The sequence below is a fragment of the Halyomorpha halys genome, unplaced genomic scaffold (genome assembly GCF_000696795.3).
Source record: "Halyomorpha halys isolate HHAL.00 unplaced genomic scaffold, Hhal_1.1 Scaffold2003.1, whole genome shotgun sequence".
NCBI classification, from domain to species: domain Eukaryota; kingdom Metazoa; phylum Arthropoda; class Insecta; order Hemiptera; family Pentatomidae; genus Halyomorpha; species Halyomorpha halys.
Genome location: NW_027112727.1, coordinates 33,232 through 43,582, shown reverse-complemented (window position 1 = coordinate 43,582; position 10,351 = coordinate 33,232). Strand labels below are relative to the sequence as shown.

Sequence of the window (10,351 nt, the reverse complement as noted above, 5' to 3'; positions counted from 1 at the left end):
TTAACTTAGATCAGATTTACTAAATGTATTATAATGTACAGTTGTAAATAGCAATAAATAAATATTTTTAAAAAGTACGATATGCATAATTTAAACGAATAAATTATGTTTGACACCTTTCCCTTTCTTACACATTAGCAGGTCCGAGTGAATATTTGAGATAACATATTTGATCTAAAATTCAGAAACCTACATGAATATTAATTAGATATACTATCATTTACAAGCAGACCTTCATTTCGTTCAGGATAACAAGCAGATTGTGACATTAGCAGATTAATTTGTTAGCAATTGAGAAGATCTATGGAGCAACTCAGTCATACCATAACTGTTTCACTACGGTGCACCATTTTAGAAATGCTCCTGTAATATTTGAGGCATCATCTGAATTTTCAGAGTAAATCTGAGAAGAAATTCGAGGAATATTGGATCTTACTGAACCATACGGAATAGGAACTAGCAGAAAACTAGTTTATATCTCAGTATTCTAAATCTGGACTGATAATGATAGCCATAAAGAGGCAAAATTGTTTGAAAATTCTTTAACTCTGAATAACAATGACAGTACGTCTCAAATTACTTAAAACAACCATTTATTTCTTTGCGCTCCATAGCTTCAATTACGAGAAGACAAATAAACTGAGAAAATATTACCAGTTCAGTCAACAATGACTCCTTCATCTTCGTTGAATGTTGGCACGAAATCGCGTATCAAAATCAGTGATAAGATAAGACAATATCAATAAGTGACTGAACGCGACCCCGAGTTGTTCCGAACCGACGACATGGGGATCATCAACGAGTTGAAGGGGCTGTCCGTGGTGTTCCCGGTGATCATCAGCACGGTGGCCTCCATCATGTCCTCCGGGGTCACCTACAACATGTTGGTCCAGAAGTCCTGCTGTCCTGACGGGCCTCCGGAGGACCTCAACAAGTTCATCTGCAGTGACAAAGGCATCATTGAAAATATCGTCGGTTAGTAATATATTAGCTGACGGTCGGCGATCTGGCCGGTCAATGTTTTCATATTGATTGATAATTATATCAAATATAGTTCTGGCCGGTCAATGTTTTCGTATATCATAATTATATCAAATATAGTTCTGTACTTGAATCTAAATATAATCGCTTTTTTTTCGAAAAATATACCATCATATTAATAATTTATTTAGGTATCATCAAAGTGAGAAGGATTTTTTTTCTAGTTTATTTTTTAGTTCAATAAAGGTTCATCTATTGAAGAAGCTTAAAAGTGTCCAATAACGAGTTGTTGGCTGTTCTTACCACTCGTTAGTCAAAAGCAGTCAATAACACCAACAGGAGCCCACACGGTCCAAAACTTTAACTAATTAAGATTCTTTAAAGTCTTACAATTAAGTCATTTTTACTTTTAACATTTATACCTCGCTGGACGCATGAGGATCGACCTGTCTCACAATGGATGGCCGTATCAGGTATATCTTTAGTCTAGCCTAGTTACTGAAATTTGTAAAATCGTTAGCCATCCGCAACGAACCTTATCAGTTTGTTCCTTCTCTGAGTATGAATAACATGTATAATCCTGAGTAATAGGTATAATCCTTAATAATTAACTTTTTGAAAGGATTTTAAACCGGAAATGATGTTCTGTAAAATCATTATATTGTTCCTAACTCATTTTTCGTCCCTTTTATAAATTTCTCTGTATATCTTATACATCAAATAAATCGTGTTATTATTTGATATTTTTTGAAAGTTAACTAAATTTTACTAAATCCTTTCCCAGTGCTGTTAAAAAAAAATAGAAATTGTTGCAGAAATATTATCAACACAATCAGTAATAAAGGCAGTATTCACGGCAATGTGCGGATTCTTGTTCGGCTTCCTGCGAGATCTCACGGGGAGGAGCAAAATCTTGATGTACGTCGGCGTCACTGGAGAGTTAATTAGCGTCGGGGCCTCCTTTGCTTCTGCCTACTTCTGGAACTCTTCCCCTTGGATCCTCGTCCTCATACAGGCCATTGCCGCGGGTGGCTTTGGTGAAAGTATCATGCAGATGGGAGGAACCTGCATCCTGATGGCGGAATCGTCTCAGGAGGAGTTGCCATTAAGGTAGAGTTGTCATTATTTAGAATATCACTATCAATATTAATTTACTGATGAAACAATAAAATAAGAAAATAATATATCATTTCTTACATACTGTTAGAGCTCCATTATTTTTTTTCCATTATGATTTTATTAGTTTTAAGTATGAAAATGTGTTGTCTACTTTCGTTGCATTATGATGTTTTGAAACGATTTATATTCTTGAAACTTGATGATCTTAGTATTTAAGGATATTTTTTGTCAATTAACTTGGGTTCAATCCTCAATTTTTCCTATCCAAAAAATTTGTTTTATTTTATTTTTTATGGTGCCTATCGCGGTCGCTCATCTTGATGGAAGAGTGGCCCCTTAAGGCATTGTGTACTCTGTGAAATATTTGATTATCAAAAATATGAATTCACGGGTGTACTCATTTACACAGATTTCAGGAGTATTGTATACATGGTGGCCATTAGACAGTGTCCTCCACTGCATGGAAATGTCCTGGAAAACACCTTTGAAGGCTCCAAGATCTTTATTAAGGTGATGTATTCCAGGAATTACCTTAATTAAAACAGAGGTGCGCCACGCACGGTAACCGCAAGATGAACTTTAATCTCGGAAGAGGAAAAGCCAAAAACAATACCGGTAGGCCATAGAAGGTGCATAAGCAGAGAGCGAACATCTTGTAGATGAGGAAAGAAATAACTTATAATGTCCAACAGGATCATTATAACTCACCGAAACTATTAACGAGCTTATGACTATAGTCTATGACCCCTCTACGCCCCTCTATGACCCCTCTACGACCCTCTATGACCGCCTCTGTGAGCTCCTCTAAGAGCCCTTCTGTGACCCCCTCAATGATACCCTGTATGGCTCTCTCTACGGGCCCGTATATGAACTCATCTATGAGCCCCTTTATGAACCCCCACTATGAGCACCTCTATGAGCTCCTCTATGAGTCTTTCTATGAGCCCCTGTTTGATCCCCTACATGACCCCCCTTAGAATCCCTCTACGGCCCCCCCTATAAGCCTCTCTATGAACTCCTCACTGAACCCCTGTACGACTCCCTCTATGATTCCTTCTATGACCCTTCTATAAGCTCCTTCGCGCATTTTAAAGTATATGAATATTTTTAGTTTTTAAATAACACTATCTTAAGAAATGATCTCACTGGCAGATTCTTACTGAGTTGCTTAGGAATCACACCGATTCTCTTCGTGTGTGCAGGAAATGATCAGAAAAGACCCCACAACAGTTATTTACTCACTACGTCAATTTTAATTTTAACTTTATAAAATGTAAATTGTAATTGTTAATATGTAATTTTAAATTTCTTACTTTGTGATTTCAACTATATGAACATGCCAATTGTAATCTAATTTGTAAATCCAGTGTAAATCGCCCGAGTGGTCAAAATACTTAAATAAATAAAAAAAAAAATAGGAACACAATCATTATTCTGTTCTTTGTGTCATGATTGCTGAAGGTGAGGAGCGGCTAACGAGCAAGAATATTAAATGTATTTTCACAATTAGCTTATTTTGTCAATTTTATTTAATTTTTTTCTGTCATTTAATTTTTTTTATCTTATTCTGTTCTGCCCCAGAATTCAGCTGTTCATGATTGGGACCCTCATGACTGCCTTGATCGGAGGTTTGTTGACAACACTGTTAGTGACCTCCTTCGGCTACCTCTGGCTCTTCACCTTTTGCGTCTGCCTCCAGGTCCTCGCATTGTTCCTTCTTATCGTTGTAATCAAGAATAAAGGATACGATCGCAAGACCTTGAAGGAATCAGTGCAATTAGTGAAGAAGGTCTTCAGGCGTAGAGAAAATGGAACGGTACTTTGGCTCATGCTAATCGCTTTGGCAACGGCACCGACCATATTAACCAGTAATTATTACTGATACTACTTTATAATATTATCAATAATTATTATTAATAATAATAGTAATTACTAAAATTAGAAGTAATTTTTTTAACTCTTTTAAAGCTTAACAGTAGAAACTATATGAAACAATTTCGTGTCATTGAGATGTCTTTCCTTAGCACTTAAAATAATCAAATAAATGTGATATGTAATCTTTCACTAATACTTTTTTTTTTGTCAATTGATAGATTTAATTATTATAATTGATAGACTGGTAATGAGCCAGTGGAGGCTGAGCAAGTGCGCTAAAGCCGCAAACACTCAACTTGGGTGGAGAATCTGACCATTCCCAGAACTCCAATTGTTTCACTAATACTACTCCGATAAATAATTTGTTAGAATTTGGAAAGTTCTCGGAGTGGAATAGATTTCGAAAAATAAGTCCAGTCTTTGTTTGTTTATCTGGGTTACCATGGCAAACTCAACAACAGGTTTCAATGTATTCATCATGATTTTTTTAACTAACTTTATTTTAATTTTTTATCTCAATGTTTGTTGTATTATTATATTCATTAATCTTCATAAGTATATTTACGGTGTGCTTATATTGTTTCATCATTACCTTATTTATTTTTATTATTATTTATTTACACATCCGCGATTGCACAGTTTGAACAAAGAAAAGGGGTATTGTAATTTGCAAACTTTTGTGGGATAGAGTTTTGTTCTCAAAGTATCATTGAATTTGAATAACCCTTGTAAGTTACTAAGCTGTATTCATATTTTGTTTTACTTTTCACAGATGAGGCAATTCAGGGCGGAAAGTTTTTGCAGATCCAGTTCCACTACTCTTTGTACCAGGGCCAGGTCTTCAGTATTTTCAGCTTCTTCATCGCCATCGTCGGTAACTATCAGTAACAAATTGTTTTATTTTATAGTATTGTATTGTTGAGAAGTAATTATTGACTCTATCAAATGAAATAGGATCGACTGTGGTTCCAATGATCCTGAGGAAGTTTTTGCACTGTAAAGAGCTGACCATTGGGATCGTTGTGTGCCTCGCCTGCGCTGCGGCCACTTTTATGTTCGCCTTCGTTGACAACGAGGTATTCCTCTACTTCTGTGAGTACTTGATTCGACTTCATTATCTTAAATCTGCGTGAATTATAGCTAGCAAAAAAAAAATCTATAATTCTCATTGTGAAAGGACTAAGTTTCTCTTTGGGTTCTTAAAGTACTTTTAATAGTACTACAGAAAACTATTTAATAAGAGAAAACGAATGTTCACACTCGAGAAAATTAAAAAAAACAAAACAGAATTACGAAATTCAATGGAAATAAAGTGAAAAAAAAACTTAATTGGTAAACAAATGGTACAATGAACATTACGACATGCTACAACTATTACTGGTACAGATCTGCCAAGCATGGGATTTATGGGGGTATATATATGAGCTGTGGAGGGAGGTGGCTCGGAGTTGTAGAGTCAGCAGAAATTGCTGCCATAACTCAGTATAAAATGTTTTTAACACGATCGTTAAGACACAAAATATTTTTTAAGAAAATACATTTCCCCCCAGATTTTTTGGGGAAATCTCAGGTCATACCAATTATTAAAAAATGTTAAGCACACAATGCTTTTGACGGCTATCGTCCATTGGGACTGTAAAGTTAAATAGCCTTCTGTAAAGTTGCGGAAAAGATGGTGTTAAGAAGACTCATCTGCCCTTTATAAAACAAAACAGGCCTGGTACAGTCCTCCTGGTCTTATTATGCATCTGCTTCATTTCCTATTAGTGACTCAGCGATCCCAGGTGGTCCAATCCTTCCCAATGTAAAGTGTGTTGGGCCAACCACCTTCTTCCATCCCTAGATGAACTCCCTGAAGAAGGGATGGTTCTCCTCGATAAATTATAACATACATATTTTTCTCTTATTTCTTCCTTCGCAGTTGAATCGCACAGTTTTCCCAGGCATCAATCTAAATTACGCTTTGTGTACTCCACAGTCCAACGAGGCCTTTTCAGCCATTGAAAAGAATCAAATCGGTACGGGTCTTTCTGCATTTGCAAAAGACCTGGAACCAACATACTTGGCTTAAAAGACAAGAACTAAACCAATTACTCAGGAAGCCCTTTCATCTCTCATTAGATAAACTTCGAATTTGTAAGAGTATCCTCTGATAGGTCACTGAACATTGGGGAACAGCTAAATCTTTGAACATCAAACATATCTAATCCTTTTAATCCAAAATCCTTAGAACTATTCTCAATGCACCCTATTACGTTTCCAGCAGATCATTACGCCATGACCTTATAACCCTTTTGTATTTGACCTTATACCAACTAAATTCTTAAAATTACGAATCTTTCTAATGATTCTAGTTCTTTGGTTCAATCCATTTCCACCCATCCATTCAGTCTACCTCGAAACAGCAGTGGCCTAGAGACCTATAGTATAAGAAATTCGACAATTGGAGTTTGCCAATTGGCAGATGTGTTTGTGGCTTTAGCGCACTTACTTCCACTGGTTTATTATTGATAAGCCCTGCTCTACTGTTTGTGGCTTTAGCGCACTTACTTCCACTGGTTTATTATCGATAAGCCCTGCTCTACTGTTTGTGGCTTTAGCGCACTTACTTCCACTGGTTTATTATCGATAACCCCTGCTCTACTCCCGGACACCCTCAGATTGAGAGTGTAAACATTGTACATAAAAGAGTAAATGTGATAAGTGTTTTTATTATATTATTATCCTAGTTCAAAATCTTACGCATTTTATTTTGTCCTTATTACTTGAATTAATTATTTTTTTAATTTTATAATATTTGTATGAATGTCATTAGTCACTCTTACTTAATGGGCAAGTTGCAGCAGATTGTGTAAATAAATTTCATAAATATTATTGATAAAAAAAAATACCTTGAATGTTAGTGATGATGCCAGCCTTTTTATTATGACACATCACGTTGGAGAATATATTATTATTTTCAATCGCAGGTGGCCTTGCCTACTTCTTGAAGCTGGCCTGCCTGCCATTGCCCAACACTGTTATCAGCACCATCGTCGACAGCGATGAACTAGGTGAGGACTGAGCTGAATCCTTTATTTTTGTTATTATCCTGTACATGATCCTTTCTAAAGATTACAGCAATACAAACCTGCTTACAGGAACCTACCTCGGAATAAACGCCATTCTCACCACATGCATCCCCCTCGGTATAACCAAGCTCTACCAGGAAGTGGCCTCCCAATATTTGGAAACTTGGATTGGTGCCTTCTACTTCGTGTCTTCCGGTTGCTTCCTCTTCCTCACTCTTATCTACAGGTAAAGTACGAATATTTATTCCGTATATTGGTTTTATTATATACAAAGCTATGGGATCTGTGTTCAGATCCCTTATTAAATCAGAAAAAAAATGAAAAACTTGCGAACAGTGTGTTGTGGTACTAGTCTACAGGCAAGGTATATAGTGTCCAGTAAAATGGACGTGTCATGTGGTACAGGCTACAGGAAAGGTATATAGTGTCCAGTAAAATGGACGTGTCTGTGGTACAGGCTACAGGAAAGGTATTGATGTCCAGTAAGATGGACGTTTTATGTGGTACAGGCTACAGGCAAGGTATTAGTGTCCAGTAAGATGGACGTATCATGTGGTACAAGCTACAGGAAAGGTATTGATGTCCAGTAAGATGGACGTTTCATGTGGTACAGGCTACAGGCAAGGTATTAGTGTCCAGTAAGATGGACGTGTCTGTGGTACAGGCTACAGGAAAGGTATTGATGTCCAGTAAGATGGACGTATCATGTGGTACAAGCTACAGGAAAGGTATTGATGTCCAGTAAGATGGACGTTTCATGTGGTACAGGCTACAGGCAAGGTATTAGTGTCCAGTAATATGAACGTTTCATGTACCACATAGACAAGGTGTCCAGTAAAATAGGCGTTTTATATGGTGGGCTCTTTTCCTTAAAGAGTGTAACGGTTGCCATGGTGAAAAAAAAAACACGAGCAATATGTTTAGAGGAGTTGGTTTTGGTTTTGTAAAGGGGATAGTTTGATTTTTGAACACGTTACGACTGTTGAATGTGAAGGGGTGATAGTTTATCAGGCCCTGAGCCCTTACTGTTTGAACCGAAATAGCACCACATGAGAAATGTTATCGTATATGTTATGTTTTTTTTTTTCAAAATTAAAGTGTTCTACTTCAATGGACGGTCATTAACACTAGAAGTGGGGATATAGTGCAGTGCGTGGCAACGTTTCTTCAGCACGTCCTGGATAGGAGAGTTGTGGCGGGTATCATCGTCATACTTCAGGGGAAGGTGGGAGGAAAGAAAATATCGGACAACCTTGTGTTCTGCCAGGAGTACACCCAAAGACTACGTGGGGTTTGAACTAAATTTTATTTTATATTCGCTTTTATACTCTTTTGTATAATAATGTAAATTTAGTTAATAAAGGTAAGCATTTAAGTTAATGTTAAGTCAACCTATAAGTTTTAATTGTTTAATTAATTGATAAGAATTCTTTTTTTTTCCTTTTCATTCTGTGTACATATATTTCTTATTATTATTATTATACTTTTGTACATATAGTTCTGCTGTTTTTTCTTATGTATATGGACTGCTTTCAACTTGTTAATTTACCTAGTAGGTAACACCCTGAGGTTTTCTGTTATCTACATATAAAGGTATTCACCAGTAGTCATAATCGATATTTGTTTATATAGGGTATGTTGTAGTTATATTGTGGGCTTATTGTTTCGGAGTTTTCGTTATTTCCAAGTGAAAAAATAACGTGACGCCTAAGGAGCAATTTATTCTTCATTGTTTTATCTTTTTTCCACTCTTTGCGATTATATATTTTTTTCTTTAACTCACCCTCTTCTCCGCTAAGCGTGGGCAAGTATAAACGATAAATATATGACTAAAGATGAGTCAAAATATGCGGTTATAAGTTCTTCAATATAAGAACGAGAGAAATCAAAGGTATAATATTCGTAGGAGCGGAAAGGTAGAGACCTAACGTCTACCATAAACCGCTTTGAGTTGCAACGGGACGAACGAAGTACTAGTATTGTTTTACTATATTCTTTAAGGTAGATTTTTAATTATTTTAGAATTTTAATCGTGGGCTGCTCTTTGCCTGTTTCAGTGTGAGTTACTGCCTGTACGTGGAGCCCAAGAAACCAGAGAGCACAGTGAGCAAAGAAGACTTGGGCCTGAGTGAAGAAGACATTAGGATTTGATCCCGCATTATTTCTAATCGACTATATAATTGAAAATATGATTGTTTGAAATCGATTTTATTTAAATGGAACCAAATAGATCTTTTAGAATAAGTAAATAATATTTTATAATAATTTTATTTTTATAACTCATAGCTGAAATATTTTTATATCTTCTCATATTTGAACACATTGTATATATTTTGTAACGATATTTTTTTTAATTTATTATTTTTAATTTCAGTCATCGATATTTGAATAAATCAAAAGATCGATGATACTACCAATTTCAAATCTGTAAAAATATTAAATAAAATGTCTAATTTAGGTCTAAACATATGTTTAAGTAATGCCAAAAAGTGATAAAAAACCAAACGATAAGCGAAGAGATTCACTAAATGATGAATTTGTTAACTCTCCATTATATTGGTAATTGGTAACTGGTGGGGACAACAGATCCTAACAGGACACGGGGGGTTTCGGGAAGAGCTGCAGAGCTTTCGAAAGAACATGGACCTCCGGTGTCCCATGTGCGGAGTTCCTGAAACAGCAGAACACGTAATAGTAGATTGCTCCGCCATGGAAAGAGACCGAGCCAGGAAAAAGACTGGGATTTGCGCCCTCGCCGAGTCGGACTTTCCCTGTTTGATGGAAGAAGAGAATTATCCCTTCTTCAGGGAGTTCATTTACGGGTGGAAGGAGGTGGTGGGCCCCACTCATTTCACAATGTAAAGGGCTTGACCGCTCAACTTCGGCGAGCCACCAGAAGATGAGGAAGCTGACCCAGACTGAGACCAGGAGGGCTGGACCAGCCTGGTAACTGCAGGAGACACAAAGACGGATGCGCACCAGGATGACCAACCGAACGGATGCAGTGGACAAGGTGCAGCCACCTCAGTAAGGCGCTAAACCTAGCGCTTGGCTGCACCAAAGTAAAAAATTTAATAATTGAATAATTAATAAAAGAATAAAAAAAAATTGGTGGTCTTTGGGAGCAGTGGCATGCGCAATCTCCCGCACCCCGTATGCCAGAAATGGCAAGGGAGGGGATAAAAAAAAAATAAACAGTAACTGGGACAAGTTAGATTTGGTATTGGTCTTGGTACCTGGTAGGGACAACTGGTCTTAGAGGTGGTATTGGTCTTGGAACCTGGTAGGGACAACTGGTCTTAGAG

General features: G+C 36.8%; 1 protein-coding gene across 1 annotated transcript; it reads left to right on the top strand.

Annotated features, from left to right (window-relative positions):
* The first annotated feature begins 758 nt into the window (after positions 1-758).
* On the top strand, positions 759-9,252 carry LOC106690977 (uncharacterized). Its single transcript, XM_014436602.2, has 8 exons — positions 759-975; positions 1,797-2,091; positions 3,682-3,968; positions 4,748-4,849; positions 4,930-5,067; positions 6,945-7,028; positions 7,116-7,272; positions 9,104-9,252. The coding sequence occupies exons 1-8, from the start codon at positions 786-788 to the stop codon at positions 9,195-9,197; spliced, it is 1,347 nt and encodes a 448-aa protein (XP_014292088.1). The 5' UTR covers positions 759-785; the 3' UTR covers positions 9,198-9,252.
* The last annotated feature ends 1,099 nt before the right edge of the window (positions 9,253-10,351 follow it).

Coding starts and splice junctions, on each gene's coding strand:
- LOC106690977 (XM_014436602.2), top strand. CDS start 786: ATGGGGATCATCAACGAGTTGAAGGGGCTGTCCGTGGTGTTCCCGGTG. Junction 976..1,796: donor CATCATTGAAAATATCGTCG/GTTAGTAATATA, acceptor AAATTGTTGCAG/AAATATTATCAACACAATCA. Junction 5,068..6,944: donor CGAGGTATTCCTCTACTTCT/GTGAGTACTTGA, acceptor TTTCAATCGCAG/GTGGCCTTGCCTACTTCTTG.